We start from the raw sequence: 20,310 nt of genomic DNA, 5'->3' as shown, positions 1-20,310 counted from the left end.
GGGTATTACCTACCCATGACTGTGTTATCATAACTAACTGTGTTATCATAACTAACCAACCAACAATTTAGCAAGGGAAAAAATAAAACTACTAACCTCCTTTCATTCTGGGTTATTGTTCCATTCTCCAGTTTTTTAACAGTTGATGCTAAAACCTTGTTGGCGTCGTTGGCAAAGTCCAAGTCTCTGACCTCAGACAGAGGAACCGATACGATGGCAAAAGCTTCCTTGTCCTCTTTGGTTTGGCATGTCCCAATCTGCAATAGTTTTTGGTTTAAAGTGGGTGAGCAATCCTCTCACCTTTATGCTAATTATTATGCCCATTTCATATGTTAGAAGTGAGACAGCTTCAGGAATGAGTTTGGGATTTTGTTTACCTTTAGCATCACAGGCCTCTCTTCCTCAGTGTCTATTGGGATGCTGGTGCTGGTGACCCAAGTGTTGGTGCACAAGTGCCTCAGTCGGACATAGGAGTTCCTAAAGGGGGACAGAGCAAAGAGCAGGTGAGATGGATCAGTTCTGAGCCCATGTGGGCAAGGTGGGATGCCCTGCAACACCGGCCCGTGGCATGAGGCTGGAGAGCAGGAGCCACACCAATAAAAGAGGTAGGTGGACCTAAAAGACACTGTGGTACCCTTTTCCCTAGACTCCTTCTTTCTCACCCAGAGCAGAGCTGCAACAAGAACAACCAGCATCTTGGGATTATGCAGAATGCTGGGTTTAAGTATTTATGTAAGTCTAGGAGTAAAATATTTTTTAAAGAAAAAAAAAGCTACAAGAAAGATGTTATAAAATCCCATCTGAATAGAAATACATTCCATGAATAAACCCAATTCTTTCATTTTCTTTTTTCTGCAGAATAACGAACCCTTTTAAGCTGTCACAGCACAAAAGCCAGAAAGTAAAGCTGACCATGGTTTCACAGCTTCATCATTATGATCTGCAAACCCTTGTTCCAGAGCAAGCATTTACAGTACCAGTTCTCAACTGAAAATCAAGTGAACAAAGAGCAGATATGAGATCCTTCTAAATTCTTTCCATATGATAATCTGTGGTATTATCAAAAAGCAGAGCTGAGAAATCAATTACAATTTTAACTCTGAATTTTACTTTTGAAATATATTCACTGTGGTCTCCATTCACGCTCTCCCTTTCACACTGATGGGCTTTTGAGTATTCAAGTAAGCAAATTATCTGGCAGAACTTAGCATAGCAAACACACTTCAAAGCCACATACATCAGTATTTGTGGGTACCCAGCTTTAAAATCCACCCTCACAACAACCAGCCCCAAGTGTCTGCAAGCCCATTCAGCTACAACCAACACTGTGTGACTTATCTAGCCAATCTCAGCTATGCTACACAGCTGAAATTTCAAATATTGACAATTAAAACCCAGAAGCCACTTGCTGAATACATTTGAGTAACAAATGTGCTCAGTGGCATCATGATCTGTCAGGGAAACAGAAGCCCAACTCATCACACACATTATTTTGTTGGGAACAATTCAGTTAAATCTATTAGAAGTACATTTTTTCCAAACAGTGCACAGAGCTCAATTCTATCCTCACACAGATCTGTGCAATATTTAGACCATTATTTTTCTCTTCACAGACTCTCTCTAAGTGTCACTTGTTTTATCCTTATAATTATTTTACCCAGTCACAGCAGCAGTATCATGTTTTATACATCCCTTATTTATCCATGAACACTCCTCAGATTTTAACAGAAGGATAATACTTGCTCATGTTTGATTTTTTCTGCTTTACTTACCAGCATAATGCCAGGAAGAAACCCTGTCAATGCAGCACTATTTTTTGCCCTTTTTTTCTTTCCTTTTTTTTTTTATTTTACCTTGGAACCAGGCAATCAGCCCTCTGAAGAGTGGTGGCATCCAGTTCAAAGAGAGATGCGATGTCATTTCCATGTGGCACAGAGACCAAAGTATACATAATCTTCTCCCCTGCCTGGCGTTTCTTCTTTGAAGCAGGAAGGTCGCCATCTCTCTGCTGATTAGGCACAAGGGTTATTTGCTTGCATCAGGGCCCACTAGAAATTCTTCAATTACCTTGCAGACAAGTAATATATCTGAAGTGGAATTTTTATTTTTTTTTTTAAACCTTCTAGCAAGAATCTACCATGACTGGCTTTGCAGTAACACAAAGGATGCACTTTGCCCCATGGGGTCTCAGGAAGTCATTAGAACAACAGCAGGCCACGAGCTACAGAGGCACTGCAGCACTGGATATGCTTTATTTGACACCTACAACTTCAAAAAAGCTGCAGTAGTTGCAGACCCCCTCACTCCCAGCAGATGCAACTACACAGTGCTGGTCTGGAAAGGGCCACAGTTCAAAGAAGAGAATTAATGAAAATTCAACTTTTTTTTAAGACAAGGAAGGGATTTAAAAAGTAAGTAATTTGCCTAAATCCACTGTTGTCTTATGTAAGTTTGATGGCTTTTTCCTCTCAGATGGTAGAATTACAGCAGCACACTTCCAGAGAATCACATAACCATTTAGGTTGGAAAAGGCCTCCAAGATCATCGAGTCCAGCCTTTGACTGATCACCCCCTTGTCAACCTGAGCCACGTCCAGTTGTTTCCTGAACACCTCCAGGGATGGGGACTCCAGCACCTCCCTGGGCAGACACTTCCAATGCCTGTCAGACCTTTCCAAGAAGAAATTATTCCTGACGTCCAACCTGAACCTCCACTGGAGCAGCTTGAGGCCGTTTCCTCTTGTCTTGTGGACACTCTCTAAATGGCAAGAGCCAGAATATCTGCTCCATCAGGACCAGCTTGTCATGGAAAGGGGGACAGGCAAGGCCCCAGCTGGATTGTATTACAAATCTCAGCACAGGCTGATAACGCACCCAAGGCTGGGTCCAAGCCAGGTCTAATTTTACCCACTGCAAGGGCAGGAGTTGTCCCCTCTGAGGGACAAAGTTACTCAAACAAGGCACATGAGCTTAAGGTGGGATCTTCCTCCCATCACTTGCTGAGAGTCCACGGGAGTTTTGAGACCCCGCAGCACCATCCTCGTTTCTTTAGTCACCTACATACTTTTGCCTACAGACTCCAAATGCCACCTTTCCTGAGAACATTTCTTGGCTTGAAGGAGTCATTCGGAGTCTGTGCCCATACCCACGCAGCAACCAACTGGTGTAAGTAAAAGCTGCTCTCTGGGGTGTCGAGTTACACATCTTGCAAAAGACTGATAACCAATTAAGAGACTGGCAGCCCAGGGCCTTTCCCGTACACAAAATACATCACAGAGGGAGAGGAGAACAGGAATGAGGAAAACCAAAAGAGAAGAAAATCCAACCCTGGATGCCTGAAATGCTATTATAATGATTTACAATACACCACGAAGGAAGAGCTGTACAATGGAAAAGGCCAGGCTGTACTTGGTTTGCATTAGTAGCTTGATTAAAACCAAACTGTAAGGGATAATCAAGGGCAAAGCTTTGATTATCCATATCGCCAATTGAGATTAAACAACAAAATCAAGGATGAGTGAAATTAGGGAAGAAAGAACGAGTCATCAACTCATTTCAAGGTACTTTTTGAATCCTTCCAAAACATTCCTTTTTTCATTATCAAGCTTTAAAAATGCCAGCTTTCCATCCCATGACTTCTATCAAGGATAGAGAGAGCAGGAAAAAAATACAGAAAGAAATTTTTCTTAGGCTCCTCTAATCATTATGGTACTGCCACTAGTATTTGAGAGGAAGGCTTGCTAAGACAAGAGCAACCATCTCCTGTGACTTGCACAAGAGTAAACTCATCTGACAGTCCCCACATCCTATTGTATCTCATGCCCAAAAAATGCTAAAGAAAAATGCACAAAAAATTTAACCTGTATGCAAGGATTGAGAAAATAGCAAATTGCTTTTGTGATTTCCATACATATTTTGTTTTACATATTCGTGATGAGACACAAACTGAAAAGGCACAGAAACAATAAAAGAATCCTTCTAAGAGCTTAGCAGGTGTGAGTCAGAGTCTAATATTAAATGAAAAACTACTTCCTACACTTCATAACAAAAGAGAAAACTGGATAATCAGTTTAAAATTCAAGAGATCTATAAAGAGGTAAGTAGCACAGGATAGTTTTGAACAGCATCCAAACTTTTTGATACTTTCCACAACTTACATTCAAATCTAGTTAGGGTTTCCCAGAAACTACCCACTTCACTACAATTTCCAAACTGAAATTACTGGTGTACAAAAAGACAGGACACTTCATAATTCTATGGTTTTCTTTTTATCCTGGGGCTCTGGGTAAAATACAGACCAAAATATGAAACCATACTGGGAGGGAACATGAACAGGACACCTGACCCAGACTGGGCAAAGGGATATTCTCCACCACAAAACACCATGAGCAGTGTATAAACTGGGTGAGCTGGCAGGAGGCAGAGTCAAAGGCAGGTCTCCTGTGCTGTAGTAGTTCACACCAACTATTAGCTCTGTGGAGAAGTTCACCCAGCAGTTTGGGGCAGACCCTGCCCACCCCCTGGTGTCCCCAATAGCTGTATAGCTCCAGCTGAGCAATGGAATTGGCTTGCCAGCCTGAAATTCCACCAACCAGGCTGAGCAGCTGGCAGGCACACATAGGAGCAAGATCTGGTTTTTAGCCTAAAAAGAAATTCCACTTCAACAGAGGGCAAGACAGTGCCTGCAACACTGCTAAGTGAAATGCCAAGCTTAGCTGAGCAAAATCAGACCTGCACGAGAGCTGTACAGCAGTTCCAGGCTGAACTCCCCCACAAACCTCAGAACTCTCCTTACAGCATTATTTTAGAATCTGAATCTCACAACTCAACCCGGGTTATGGGAGTTAAGCACTACTCATGGAAAAAAAGAACACGTAAGGAGAAGCGACCCCTAACCTGACAGCTCTGGAAACAAGTTGCATACAAGGGGTACACGAGAGACAGCAATGCTGCCATTACATAGGAACAAACATGGATTTGAATTTATGGCTCAGTTTATGTCCCAATGCACGTGCACATGCTTCTCTATGGGGGAGAGAGAGAATGCACACAGACACTTGCACACAGAAGGCTTCTCACGATAAATTAAATTTAGTAAGCAGCCATCAGAATCCACACTTAACCCAGCCATTATTGAATCAGCAGATGAGTCCATGTGAGGATGTGGAAAGAAGTGAAAGTACTAGTTTAAATTAATTAGACAATAGCTCAGGAGAAGCACTGCATTCCTAAGCAGATGAAAACAAGATGACATTTGCTCAGGTAGAAACTGGCATATGAGCAGATGCAGCCAGCAAAACTGGATTCAATTAAGAGAAAAGAAGAAAAGAACTGCAAAGGAACTCAAATGCAGAGAGAAGAAAATTCAACTCAAAGCAGTGTGAAGAGGAAGCCAACAGAACAGTTTCAGAGATGCTGGCAATGTGGTCAGTGACAGCCAAGGAAAGCACTCCAAAGGCTTTATAAAAAACAAAAAAAACCCAGGTGAATTACATGCCAGGGGTATAGAGAACAGTGGGTAAACCAGTATTACCAAATAGTACATTCACAGAAGGAAAATGTACATAGCTTTGATTGTCCCAAACTACAGCAAACTAGCAACAAGCTGTCACAAGTCACATCAGACACATATCCAAGGTGAGGAAGGTGCAATCACTTCACTCTTGTGCGCTGTTTAAATCACTCACAAGGATGAAGAAGATACATTCACCTCCGCTTCTGCCCGGCAGGAGTTGGACCCACACCTTCCAAACAACCCAGTGTAAGTATCAGTGTTACAAAGAGCAGTCAGCTCCTTCAGCCTAAGAAAACCTCAGTGTGCACTGGCATGGAGGACTGTGAGCCCCCAGCATTATTCTGCAGCAATAAAGCTCAATAATCACACCCAGGAAAGGCAACTGAGCAAACCCCCAGAATACAGCCAGGGCACTTCTCCAGGTGGGACCCATCTAGGGAAGCAAAGGCCGAGCATTCAAAAAAAAAGAGTCCTAGGTAGTGAGAAAACCCACCATTTTGGTGAGGAGTGGAAATATTGATCCAGGCCCACAGCAAAGTCTGTAACTCCTGGGCTACCACCACTGATTTACAGTGCATCATGATTTAAAAGGAAGCTTAAAGAGAAAAAATAATGCAGACATACTGCTTGCCATTTGGAGGGCAAATGTAAGGAGAGACAAATCCCATGCTGGAATCAGTGACAAAATAATCAGGTACAATCAGATTTGTCTTGAGACTTGCAGCCCAGCAGATAACCCTTTTCACAGCTCTTAATAGAATTTGCTACTAATTGCTACCTATCCAAACCTTCCTTATTTAACTCAATTTGGCATCATACCTAAAATTCAAGAGATTTACACGGAGTTTTGTTTACGGAAGGGCCTTCATTTCAACTGCTTAAAGGTGATACAAAACATGACAGACCTAAAATACCTTTTCTTTTAGAAACCCAATCTACAATTCCAATTGGTGAAGACACCTCTTGTGGCATAGAGACAGACAAGGATAATGCCCTGCTCCTGAATGAATACATTAAGCTGCACTACAGATTTCAGCAGAAATTAAATTTAATAGCAGCCAGAGTTCTGAAAATGCCTGTTAAATCCAGAGCAACGTGGTATCTCAATATGTTAACCCAGTTTAGGAGGCTCTTACAAAACCAGCATTTTCACAGAGCAGTAACGTGAGCAGAACGCCATGGGTTAGATTATTTTCAAAATTCTTTATGAGAAGAAAATGGAGTAAATTAATGGCCAGCCTTGCTCCTGCCTGCTAGGAGCCCTGGCAGACAGCACAGCAGTTAGCCTCCTGTAACACCTTCACTGTTGACTCATTTGTGAGTCATCGCATTTTTAGCAGAGACATCACGTTGCAATCCTGTTGTTAGGAGCCAGAGACATTCTGTAAGAAACAATGTATGCATTTCCAGAGCTGATTCAGACCCGTGTGCAACGGCAGAATAATAATAATGTGCCGGCATCCGTGTCTCCCCTTCTCCCCCAGCCTCCCCAGTGGTCTGACTGCTGGCTTTATATAAGCTGCCATTTTTAAACTGATGATTTTTCTTTTCTCTTTTCTTTTCAATGTTTTTTTCAGATTGTCTATTCTACTTGTTTAAACTGCACCACTCATATAAAATGTATAATTCAATTAAGTTCATTCCTGGAAGGTAAAATAAAATAAATTTTTTTACAAAACAAATTAATTTACAGTGTTTATCAGGAAAAAAAATCTCCTGGGCTGGCAGCAAGAAGGCAAAGTTAGAATTGCAGAATGTTGGGAATTCATAAAGATAGATAAACAGAAGTCAAAGGAGATACATCAAATTGCACCTGGCAGCCCACGGTAGAACTGCCCAACTTCTTTACAAGAAAAGTAAATGCATACCAGTCTCAATCCTAACAAAAATCTCAACAATAAAAGGTCGATTGGAACTGGTTAGAATTAGCTCTCTCACGAAAATGCAGACAAATGGAGAGACGGTACCCATCCAAAGTCAGCCTTTAACACAAAGGCACTAACAAATGCCAGGTTCCCAGCTGTTCCTGACATTTCCCTGATCTTTGTAGCATTCTTCTGGATGCTGTACATTTCTCTCCTTAGAAAAAGCATACTAATTTGCAGCATAAAATACACCAATTTGGGGTTTAGTGGGAGCTGTAGCATAGACCGCTGCATTTTGATGCACGATACACTACAATCTCTAAGACTTTAAGAGATGAAGAAGACTTGTTTTGATAAGACCCTTAAGTAAAAAAAGGTCTTCCCATGAAAAAAAACAATCTTCTGGAGCTTAGATGTGGGAATATTAATCAACTCATTGTAAGGCCAAATTTTACCAGAATTAAAAGCAGGGCTTCACAAGACAATTTGGCTCGATTGCCAAGAAGCAGCTCATAAACAAGCAATGAACCTCAGTACAAACATACCTTTAATGCTTGGGAACAAAAGTCCTGGTGACTTCCAGTAATATTTATGTTCTCTGGAGACAAAACCCTTTCAGACTCTGGAGTCAGTTAAGGCAAGGCAGAAAAGATGTGCTTAGGCAGAACTCGGTGTCTGTGCCCACTGCTCCATTATGGAAAACCCTTCTCCATTGCTGCTTCCCAAAATTCAGTTGCCTGAGCAACTGGGATCAGGCCTTGTAAACCAGGCTGTGAACATGCACAAGCAGCCCCAGCACACACTGAGGAGTTAAGGCTTGGCACAGAATGCACAGACGGCTGTGCTGCCTTTAAAACCCAGACAACAGAGAAGGAGCTGCTACCCTTTCATCCAACAGCCTAGCTGAGAAAAGAAGGATGGGTCAGGCTGAAGGAACCACAGTGAGTCAAGCTGGTGCCATCTCTGTGCTCCAGCAGGGCCATCCCAGAGCACAGGGCACAGGATTGTGTCCAGACTGTTCTGGAATATCCCCAGTGAGAGGGACTCCACAGTGGAAGAAGTTTTTCCTTATGTCAGTGGAACTTCTTGGGATCAGTCCCTGCCCGTTCCTCTGGTGCCATGGCTGGGCCCCCCAGAGCAGAGCCTGGGCCCTGCTCGGAGCCCTCCCTGCACACAGGGACACCCAGGGCTGAGGGCCCCTCTCAGCTGGGGCTCCTCTCCAGGCTGGACAGCCCCAGCTCCCTCAGCCTTTCCCTGTCAGGGATGTTTCAGGCCCTAAATCATCTCTGCAGCCTCCGCTGGCCCCTCTCCAGGAGCTCCCTGTCCTTGTCCTGAGGATGCCAGGACTGGACACAGCACTCCAGATGTGCCTCCCAGGGCTGGGCAGAGGGACAGGATCCCCTCCCTCGACCTGCTGGGAATGCTCTTTCAAATGCATGCCAGGACACCATTGGCCTTCTTGGCCTCAAGGGCACAGGCTACAGGTTCAGCCCTTCAATCACAAGGATTTGTTTATTCATCTCCCATTTCCCTGCTACTCAGACTTCAAATTTTGCTGGGGTAGGTCCACTTCAACCTCCCCCCTCCAGATTTACTTCATAGGCAGTATTTCAAAATTAATTGCTTCAAAAGATGGAAAAGAAGATGCCTTTGCAGTGAGCCAGTTAGGCAGTGACCAGGCAGAGGAAACACTAGATGATAACCACAGAGCAAGGAAAGCCTGTGTGCTCCAGGTTATGTGCCACTGGATACAAGATTGACACAGCTGACCCTTAAAGAACTCCAAATATTATACGATTCTTTTACTTTTGAGGGACAATTCAATGTACTGCATCATTGTAACATCAAAGAAATTCTTGCACAGGGATGTGAAGTTTCTCTACTTGGTTGTTTGAGGGCAGAATAAAGGCTTAAATAGCCATTGCCGACTCACGGCATTTCCAACACGACTGTAAAGGGGTGCAGGATCCAAAGGGATTTCTACCACACTAATAGAGCCTGTAGGCTTGGATTTACTTGGAGGTGTTACCAAAAATTGCTAGAAGTTCTTTCACAAAACATCTCTCACAGGAAAGTGCTGACTGCATAAATTAAAATTTCCACAGAGACATCAGTTTTGATCATCAATCAGCTTTGATTACTTTTTTATTGGAAGCATTTCTCTAATGTGATTTATCTAGTCTGGGTTTTTAGCTGAAACCACTACCCAGGAGGAATAAGCCAAACTGATAGTGAAGCCACCTTTAACATCCATGTTTAGATTACTCTTGTGCCCTCATCATTACACAGTCCAGGGAATATTTAATTACTTAGATGAACTGAAATGGCTACAGATGGAAACCCTATACCATAAATAAGTATGGTGTGGTACAATTGAGGATTGGTTCTTCAGTGACAAGGGCCTAACACCTACTCACTGGGGAATTCTGGAACTGATCTTGATTTCCATTCCAAAGTTCCAAAGGCCTCAAGTTTCATTCTAATACAAAAGAGCAACAATTGGTGGAATTTCTGTACTTTCATAGGAGAGAATTCTCTTTCTGTAGACAGCTTAGCTGTTATTGCAGTATCACCACTAATGCCAAATATCAGTGAAGATGGAAAACCAGTGTTGCCAACTCCTATGAAAGTCTCCATTTTTATTAAAATTGCAGTCCTCAAGGCATATGATTATGTAAGAATCTTGGGTTTCATGTTATGAAAAATTAAAAATTTCTTCCCTGTGCAGAGAAAAACTTGAAAATGTGTCCTCTTAAAGAACAAAAGCCAGAAGGTAAGCAGAAAGAAATTAAATTGAATTTTTTTGAAGAAGATCTCAGCCTTTCCAAGGCAATATCTCATGAATTTGATGGAGGAATGATACTTTTCTGGAATATTTGTTGACTTAGTAACAATAAGATTCCCCCAAGGTTTTAACTCCACTTCCTTCACACACTATAATCTCCATGTCTGGCCTTGCCTCATTAGTCATAATTAGCTAAAATGCTCTTGATGCTGTACCAGGCAAAGACTGTTGCCATGAAGTAACACATCTAAGCTGAGCAGAATGAATACATTTCGTATCTGCAGTCAGATAACAAGCAGAACAGCTTCAACTAATGCCACTTTGATGCAGAATTTGAGTAAGTTTCTTATCATTTGCCTTAACGTGAGGGAAAACTTTCTGAATTGCCAGTTCTGAGACGCATCCTACCTTACACAGGATATGGAAAACAATCCCAGCAGCTGGAACACATAAGGAAAAGGAAAGCTGTGAAGGGCTTCCATATGTCAGGCTACGCTGGGTTAAGGATACAGCATTCCCCAGATTATATGCAACATATAAATTCCACTTACCAAAGCTTTTCCTTCATTATTACCTTCTGGGTAGTGTGGGTTAAGCTGGAAAAGAAAAGAAGTCAAATACTATCTCGATAGCTTTCAGACATTTCATAACTGGGAGAGAGGGTTTGGTTCAGTTCTCTGTTATGTTTCCACCCTACAAAAGGACAGTGGAGTATTTAGAAGCAGTGTGAGAGTAAAAGACTGCTTCAATTTCTGGCTGACTTAGCTGGCTATGTCCTCACCTCTAGAAAGAGCATCTTGCAATCAAGCTTGTTAACTCAAGAGGAATCTCAAACAACCAAAACCAAAAAGGATGATGAAGAAAGCACAGTTACTATTCTAAATGCAGCCAGTTGCAGTCACCCACACACATGCACATGCAATCACTTCCAGGATTGACACTGGGCAGATAGATTGAGATAAAAAACTAATGTTCTCTATGTCTACTGAGATTTTATAGGAAGACAGTGAACTCAGAATTAACACATCTTTGAAAGAGGAGTGACAATGCCACTAGAGACAATTATTTAATTACACTGTGGTTCTGTTTAACCATTATTAATGGGGATAATATTTTCTACATTATATCAGGATTATCAAGCATTAGTTAATACTAAAGTAATATGAGAAGCTTGGATGAAAGATGCTATACAATAATAAATGTAAGGTATTACTCTTTAACAGCTGTTCAATATGATTGTACTTTTGACAAGGGAAGTATGTAGTCTATAAGATGAGGGATTATGTAGGCAGATATATTCAGAAATAAACAAAAACACACACACCCACTCACTGGCTGCACATGAAACCTTTCAAGATTTGATTTACATGAAGAAACAATTTTGCATCAATATTTACAAGTGTTCCCTGACACAAGATATGCCATCAAAGTGCTGAAAATGCTTAAGTGAGATTATTAGTTATATAAGGCAATTTTGTTCTTAGGCAATTACAATGTGTATACATCTTACAGATGAGTACTGTCATTTTCTTGGCTTGAATTTGGCATTACCAGTGTGGAAGAGCCAGAAGAGAACTGCACAGGGCAATATGCACGAATCCCAGTGGAACTTTTCAATATCACGTTATCATACATCTAACATTACACAGACAACTGTTGTGAAGAGTTTTTGTTAAGTTGATAAGGCTTTTATTAAAAAATAGTCATTTGTATCTCTTTAACCCCTCAAAAAGCCCACTCCTCTCCACACCATGAGCCTGAAGAAAGGAGGAAAACTTTCAAATCTTTGTCAAATTGCTGAAAATACCTTCCCTGTGTGTCGCAACTTGATGTGCTCACATAGAAATGACCAAAGGTTTATCCTGTCTCCGTTTCATTTTTTGGATTAGCCACTGTGTTACCATCACAAACCTAATTCAGAGAGCCTGCTTTCCTCCCTGTGTTGACATCTATCTCAAATCTTGCATTTTGCTCCTCCCTGACATTGTCACAGTATCCCAGCTCCAAGTCCCTCTTGCTACTGCTATACGGCAACAAGAATGAGAGATGAACACCAAAAAAACTAGAACTCATACACACATGTAACTGTTTTCACATAGTTTTGATTCCTTCTTAAGTTTCCACAGTTCTTTCAGCATGACATTTGTTCATCTGACACCTTAAAATAATCCCAGTGTCCCATTTTTAGCAGCCAAGCTGAGCTCTCTGCTTTTGGTTCCCCATCAAGAAAGAGCTAAAATTAGCAGGCAGTGCCCCTCAGTCCCAGCCACACACCGTGGCCTTCCAGCACAGGTGCAGACAAGGTAGAGAAAGGCTAAATTTCTATGGTACCTCCAGACATTGCTGGTTGAAGTAAGCAAGAATAAGTCTGGGTCATCTCGGGTTTGTCACTAGACCCAGCACAGAGAACTTGGCACTGAGGACTTGATTGTACAGGTTTTCATTGAAGGGCTTGAGTGAATACAGTTGCCTACCAGTATGAACTGAATTCTGATATCTTTCAGCTGTTTGCTTTTGACATAATGGTGATTTTTAAAAATATATATATAGCAATAACAGGAGAAATTAGGAAAAATCTCCCTCCCTCAACACTTCTTGCCTTCTTGAAAAATAACTGAACAGAGTGCCCTCAGATTTCCAAAATAGTTCACTTGTGGACTGAGGGTGATGGAGACAGAAGGCTCAAGTGAGAAATCAAGTACATCCTTAATGCTTTTTCTTGCCCTGCTGTTACAGAAATAATGAAACCAAAAATACGTTGTTTAGAGAAAGTTTTGAGATGCTGATGTTAAACCACAAACACAATGGAACTCAGTTTTTGGGCTGACATCCATGGCCCCATTTTCAGCTCTGCTCAGCAGTTGCCACTTTCATTTTCATTTCAGCTGAGATTGTTAGTGCTGAGGGTTTCTAAAAAACAGACCAGTAGCTATTACCCCATGCTATATTCTCTAGGTAGAAAAGGCATAAGTCATCTAGTATTGTATGTCATATTATACCAGTTCTGAGTCCCTTTCAATATCCCAGCACAGAATGACCTAAGGACACAGTGACAGTCTCAGCACTCCAAGATCTATTGCTTTTTCTGATTTCTATAAGATCACCTCCACGTTCTTCAATAAGCCTCCCAAACAAAAGAAGCCTTGAAAAGAACAACATTAATATTTTTATCTCACTACTAATGAAATCAAGTAAAATTTTCTGCAGGTGTTTAGAAAGTAAGAATGGTATGCTAAAATAGGCCTCAATAAAGCTCAACAAGTTTTCAAGCTTTTTTGTGTCATTGGATGTCTTGAAGTTGCAATTTACTGAATTATAGCTGAAATACAGCACTGAATATTCCTGCAAAATGCCACTGGAAGGTGCATGCAGCCAATATGCACCAAGAACATGACACATTGCAGACAAGGACAGTCATGAGAAAGCCACCACCACCACACAAGGTCATATTTTTAAAGACTAAAACTGTTGACAATTTTGGATTTTAGAGATAGATTTGCAACTACAGAGAAGACAATGCCTTCTTTCAAATCTAAATTTAAATAGCCTTTACTCGCTCTCTTCTGCAAGAAGCCAAATTCCCAACTCATGTTCTACACAGGATATCTGAAGAGCCTGAAGGTCAAGGGTGAGTGCTGCAGGTGGCCCTCCTGAGCTTAAAAATTGGTGTCTCTTGAACAGATTTCAGGCTCAGCCTTCATACACAGTGGTATGTGGAAAGATGAGATGTCTGAATGCATACATATATCAACATCCTCATCCTGTGGGAGCAACAGAAGGCCCCCAGCAGAGAGTATGTGTGACAAACTCATAACAGAAGTCAGATTTTACACATGGAAAACTGAGGCATAGAAAAAGTCTTTAATTATTTCTGGTTAAAACTATTTTGAAGGGCAAGGAAGCTCATTCCTGAATTTTCACCTTGTGACTTTACAAAATCTGTGAAGTCACATAGCAGGAAGACAACTTTCATCTCTGTGTGTTTGCGTGTTACTTCTGGTATTTGGTGCTCAGAGAATGCAAGTGCCCTGCTAATCCTGAGAGGGATTCCACTACATTAAGCACCAGAAGTTCCAGGCTCTGTCATCTCTACTCATTAAAGCTACTCAAAGTTGTATCTTCAAGTTTTCAAACCCCACGAGTCCACAGTGAATAATTTCCTGGGGTTCTACCATTGTGCAGAACATCATCTCACAGGTTATTCTTGGCTCTAATTTTACTTTTGCATCTTTGCATAGCTAGATATCCTTTACAATCCAACGAGTTTGAAATTCCACATTTCCACTGAATGTTATTTTCTTGGAGGAATGCATGGAAAGCACCCAAACAGTCTATTTTTGGACACCCAATTAAGAAGGAGAGAGAGGAGTTTGGGGAAACAAACACCCATGCTGATTTTAATCAAATTTTGTTGACTAGGTAAAGGATATTTAAAGCATCTTGTCAGGGGAAGAATTAGATTGCCAAATTTCAGCTAAATGAGCATTTTAATGACTTGGTTAAAACCTGCATTTATGAAGGAAACTCTGACAGACAAAGAGTAAAAGGCTCTAATTCAACACAAGCCAACAGTCCCCATTTCATTTGATAACCAGCCTGTTAACACACAGCCTGTTACCCAGCCAACAAGGGCAAGGGTTTTGGGGAAGAAAAGCCAGGACAAAAGAAAAATAATCCACTTTTCAAATCTTTCATCTTCATTAGGCTTTCTTTGTTCTTTGTTAATGTCAGACTGATTAGCTTTCGATAAATCCAAAGGACTTTTGCACAATTTCAAAGACTTCCAGTGGCATTCAAAGGACTTTTGCCATCTTATTAACTTGCCAGAGAAAGACGGGCTACGACTCTACCTCGATAAACTCTGTTCAACCCTGCCTCGGCATCAGCATAGAGCTCCTGATAATCATCATCCAAGGAAAGTTTAAAAATCTCAAAAGGCCTTTTCTTTCAGGATTATATTTTCCTCATGAGCCATGTCTTAGCAGATCAGACAAGCTTCTAGGGAGCACTGGGAAAGCTGAACCTTTTTGTCTGCTTCGGGCCCCCCTGCTAGTCAAAAACAGGAATGAGGAGCAGCTCCAACACCTTCCTGTCCTGACTTTTCATCCTCATTACCAGAAGAAAGATCATCTTGGTGGCATTTCCAGCTGCTGTGTAAGCAATGGCAGGCCAGCATTTTGCCATGCCTAAATCAGCATAGATTTAAAGGTCCCACACCAGCAGCATAAGCAGGAGTAGCTCCATGTTAGGAGTGGTAACGGGGAAACTCCATTGCTTCTACTGGGATCAAGGGCAGAGAACCTGAAACCAGTGCTCAGCCCCACTCACCCATATCCCATTCTGCAGAGGAAGTCAAGAGAAGGAAAAAGGTCGAAGAGATCCTTTAGTGTCACTTGGATGCTGGACCATAACCTTAGTCTGAGCTTCAGCAGCTCTGTGTCAACCTGTGCTACATAAAAAAAGCATCCTCATCTCTTCAAGAAAGATGTTCTAAATATTGATATCCCATATACCTTTCAATGGTCCTCACAGGAGTAACTAGGGATGATTGAATTAGACATGACTGCCGTTTCTACTGTTAAAAAAAAAACCAAAAAACAGAAAACAAAAAACACAGGCGCACAAAACCCCAAAACCAATAAGAAACAAAGGAGGGGAATCTTGGAAAATTCCATCAAGCATCATAAATAAAGAGGCACAAATACAAATGAATAAAAGCTTCTCAAGTGATCCTGAAAAAATAAACAAAAAAAAATGCACTTAAGAACAAGCCACGTGTCTACATTTGCTGTTTTGGAAGACATCAAAATGTAAGATGTGTTTTTAATAACAGAAGTAGGCCTCGTAATGACTAAATGACAATAAATACTGCATTAATGTCTTTGTGCTTCCTTACTCCCAAAGCCTCTATATGTACAAACATGGCCCAAATGCAGCCAACTTTGGGCAGGACTGAAAAAGCTGAACATTCTCACAGGTCACGACTGCAAATTAGTTGGCTTGGGGAAAAAACTTTCCTCTGAGATCCAGATTTATGAAGGTATTTGCACAGACAGATTCCATCAAAGTCAAGACAAGTCAGGTCAAGAAATGTAGCTGCATTCTCAAGACTCTTAAAAACTTTGGAGAAATCTAGCTCTGGGTTTTGCTAAATTGACATATTCTAGATCTGTCACTTTAAAAAGCCACATCCAAGTCTGCAGAACAGGTCAGGCTGGCTCTGTAAATCAGTAATCCATCCTCCTCCTCTGGATTCCCTCTGGATCTCTTCCATCTCTTCATGCATAGTTGTAAATTATCCTTCACTCCTTACAGAGCTTTAAAACAAACCCACACTCCTATGAGATAGTGAAAAACAGAAATAAGGCTTACAGTGCTGAGTTCACCCTGTCACCTTTTTCTTATGAGAGCCTTTAAGCAGAAAGCCAGATAGAAATTAATCAGAGTGCTGTGTTTAATGAAGCAACACTGTGAAAAACCAGCCCAAAAGTAAGATTTTGAAACAATCTCCAGGTGTGGAGGTCCCTCAGTACCAAGGAATGAAATACATGAGATGTGTGAAGGCCTTGGTGGATGCTGCCATCTCCTGGCATCTTCTCCAGCTTACAAACTGTTCCTGAGCAAAAGGTGCCTCACATCTCAGTTAAACAAGGCCATTTTTTTAAAATTTTAATTTAATTTAATTTTATTTTATTTTATTTTATTTGTTACTTGCCACACTCTTCTGAAGGCAGAAGGAACCACAGAGAGTTTAACAGTGTTCTCCCTCTTTGCATGACCAGGGCATGAGCAAGTCCTTCTGCAAAGGTTTGTTTCCATGTCACCCAAAAAAGAAAATAAAATTACACTGTCAAACAGTGATTCCATTGTTGCTTCCTAAATAAAAAACATCTCTGTCAGTAGTCCAATTTCCAACAAGTGGACAGCAAAAGGCCTAAATTATGGACTTCAAATAATCAATCTCAGATGCCTTAATAAAACATCCTATGCAGGACTCCATTTTCCAGCAGTTTAGGAAGTGGAAGATAAGTCCATAAAACTACAGAGACAGTTTCTTCAGGGCTCCAGGAGTTTAATCCTGGTTTATAGCCTCAAGTTTAGGAACTGATTTCTATTTTACATTTCTTTTATCTTAGCTAATGCTGAGGATACTGTTACCCATACAATTATGTAATCTTTCTTAAAGTCTCATTAAATGCTTTGTTTTCTATTCTTGTGGGATTCTTGGGACAATCTTTACTATTCAGAAGGCAGGAGAGGATTATTTTCGCTCAATATTAACTTGAGCATGTACTCAGCTATCTTCACCATGATCCAAATCAAGTGATTATTACAACAGGCTTAAATTTGCTATGAAGGGTATGGCCCTGGCCATTTGCATAAATGCATATCATAACAACATAATAATATAACAATATAATATATATTGTTATAACATATCATGACAATATAACGTGGCAGGCTAATATTTTTAATCACAGAATCATAGAATGGTTTGGGTTGGAAGGGACCTTAAAGTTCCTCTAGTTCCAACCCCCCTGCCATGGACTGTAAAAGCAAACTTTAAGAGCAATTCTCAATTTAAAGTGAATGATGTCCATAAGCTTCTCTGAAAAGAAAGGGGCAGCTCGGGGCAATTTTGACAGGAAAGTAGAGTGAGGTAATATGGGAAGAAATTATTCAAGAAAGATAAGAGAAATATGAGTAACTTCTATTGGCCATTGATCCAAGAGTTCTCAGCAAGTGGTTTATACCACAGCATGGTGAAAATCAGCTGACAGTCCTGCAAGGCTTCAGCAGTTCTTGTTAACCCACCCCAAACACTCGTGCTCTGGTGCCTTAGCTCAGTGACCCTGTTCCAGCACAGACTATTCCCTCTTCCCCGTGCCCTGGAGTCCATGCCAACACCACCTCAGGGACAGCACCCTGGGTCACAGGGCTGCAATCCAATAGGAAAAAGGACATTTCTGAAGCCTGTGCTGCCACTGCAGTGCTCCACCACTGAACTACAGCCTTGGCCAGTTGGACTGGACTTCCTGTTCAATTAATATCCACTAATTGTCATTTCATCTCATGCGTAAGTAACCCTATGCTCAGCCCAACTGAAATCAATCCTTCCCACCTTCAAACGAAACTCCGCTGAGTATTTAGTGCTAAAATAATCCTAAAGCTGGAAGGATGTTTCATGTGGGATTTTAAGAACAGAGTTTAGAAACAAAACTCTGATCAGCGTTGATCCATTTTATAGCTTAAACCCTGCCCTTTCACTCTTACAGAGAGAGGAAGGAGAACTCTATAAGAAAGCCAGAGAATTTTTCCACAGCAGTAATTGTTTATGGTCATAATTCTGGAAAAGCACAGAATGTGAACATTCAAGATGCCATTTTACCTGCCTTATCCTAATTCATTTAGTTTAGTAGAGCTAATTTGGTGTTAAAGACCTCACCAGATTTACTGCCATATTTTGGCCAAGGACTCTAGTAACTCTAATCTATTCAGCTAAGAAAAACAGAATTATCACAGACTTTTCCTTGCAAATTCTGCACTGTGAATATGTACGTGCTCACAAGGTTTCACAAGCAACATACTGTGGCTTTTCTATTGTCTACTGCAATATCTGAGACCAGCATGTGATTCGATACATGCATACATATATATTTTGTAATTATTTTAGCCACACCTGAGAAGTTGAATATGAAATGACAGACTCATCCTGCATATCTTGTGTGGGCACATGTATCTGTTTAACAGCCTCATACAACAAGTGTTAATAGTTTCAGTATGAATTGCCCAGTTTAGAAATCACAGAACTGGAGCTGCTACACATGTGGAGAACAATATTAAGAGTGCATGTTTTGGTTCAGCACAATTGATAAGCTGATATTCAGTTCAAAGAGACTTTTATCTTGGCAATTTAGAATATTGAAAAGGTTATGTATGTTCATGAGAAAGGCACAGCTGTGTGGTCCCAAACTGCAGCATCTGCAAGGCTGTTCAAGCAAGCTGCAGCTCACTCCCACACACACTCAGATAGCTTTGGGTGCCTTCTACATGTGCTACATGCACTGTAAAGGCTTTTGGGAAAATCTTTGTTACTTTGAAACATCCAATTTTCACCTAACCTTGCAGCATCTCTTTATAAATGTAAAGCTTCGAAATAACTTGGGTCATTTTGCTGTAACCAGGGCTATAAAAAGGATCTTCTGCAGAACTTTTTCTAAAAGACTGCTGATTCTGTGAAGATGAGAATAAAACTCTGTTCTGAGAATGAAACTCAGCAGCCTGGATCTTAGCTGGTGGCCTAGTGCCTAAATCTCCTGCTGAAGATCTGGTTCAGCTCTTTTGGGTGCAAACAAGCCCTTATGACACTAACAGCAGAACTCCCTCTGTCTCCAAAGAAGACAATTTCTCTTTACAATTTTTCAGCTGAGTATTTGTTTCCACTTTTTTGGGAATGTCTAAGCCTGTGGCTTAAGGTTTCCTAATGTCAGACATCGTTACCAACTACCCAGATATCCAGTGTCCCAAATCTTATCACCAAACATCAAATCCTTTCTTCAGCATTAAGAAATTGTGTGAGAGCACACAGACATCTGAGTGACCCAGGATGTGCAGAGCAGCAGAGGAATGGCAATGCAGATTTGTGGAATCACCGAGTGTCTCCCACTGTGACTCCTTCAGCAGTGGGTCTCTCAGGGTGGCTCACCTTCAGCCCAAAGTCTGGGAGAAGGATCTAGGCTGGTTTAAGGTATTAGTAGGTCTTAAAGAACTTCAAAGCATAGTAATTAAAATTAGGCTAAATAATGCCAAGTGCAAAGAGGATTAAAGGAAATACTACTACTTGAGACTTTGTCAAAAGTCAGAGATATCAGAGGTCTTTGAAAGGCAACAAAAGTTGGACAACTGATTGTACTTCTAAGGAACATGGAATTTAAGATTTATACATCCTGACTTCATCCTCTCAAGTTTATAACAATTAGATTTACAAGTACTCACCTATGGGTTTTTTTCTGAACAACTGTATTGCCTCACTTTTTTTTTTTTTTATTAATTCACTTACTGTAGTATTGAAACACCTTTATCAGCTTTAAATTCCTTAATTCTCTGAGGCAAGTATCTTCAATTTTCTTAGTCCCCAGATCATCC

General features: G+C 40.9%; 1 protein-coding gene across 6 annotated transcripts in view; it reads right to left on the bottom strand.

The window, feature by feature from the left end:
• The window catches only part of ITPR2 (inositol 1,4,5-trisphosphate receptor type 2), a 245,710-nt gene that overhangs the window by 177,226 nt on the left and 48,174 nt on the right, over positions 1-20,310 (bottom strand). For 4 of the 6 annotated variants that reach the window (XM_032105470.1, XM_032105471.1, XM_032105474.1 and 1 more), the window contains 4 exons: positions 10,716-10,760; positions 1,854-2,008; positions 378-477; positions 97-257 (listed from right to left, as the gene is read on the bottom strand). In XM_032105470.1, the coding sequence (XP_031961361.1) occupies positions 97-257; positions 378-477; positions 1,854-2,008; positions 10,716-10,760 (461 nt within the window). The remainder of the gene's footprint in view (positions 1-96; positions 258-377; positions 478-1,853; positions 2,009-10,715; positions 10,761-20,310) is intronic. The other 2 variants (XM_032105472.1, XM_032105473.1) reach the window with 1 other exon arrangement.

Source organism: Corvus moneduloides, chromosome 4, assembly GCF_009650955.1.
Source record: "Corvus moneduloides isolate bCorMon1 chromosome 4, bCorMon1.pri, whole genome shotgun sequence".
NCBI classification, from domain to species: domain Eukaryota; kingdom Metazoa; phylum Chordata; class Aves; order Passeriformes; family Corvidae; genus Corvus; species Corvus moneduloides.
The sequence above is the reverse complement of the archived record's forward strand: the minus strand, read 5'-3'. Positions and strand labels throughout refer to the sequence as shown.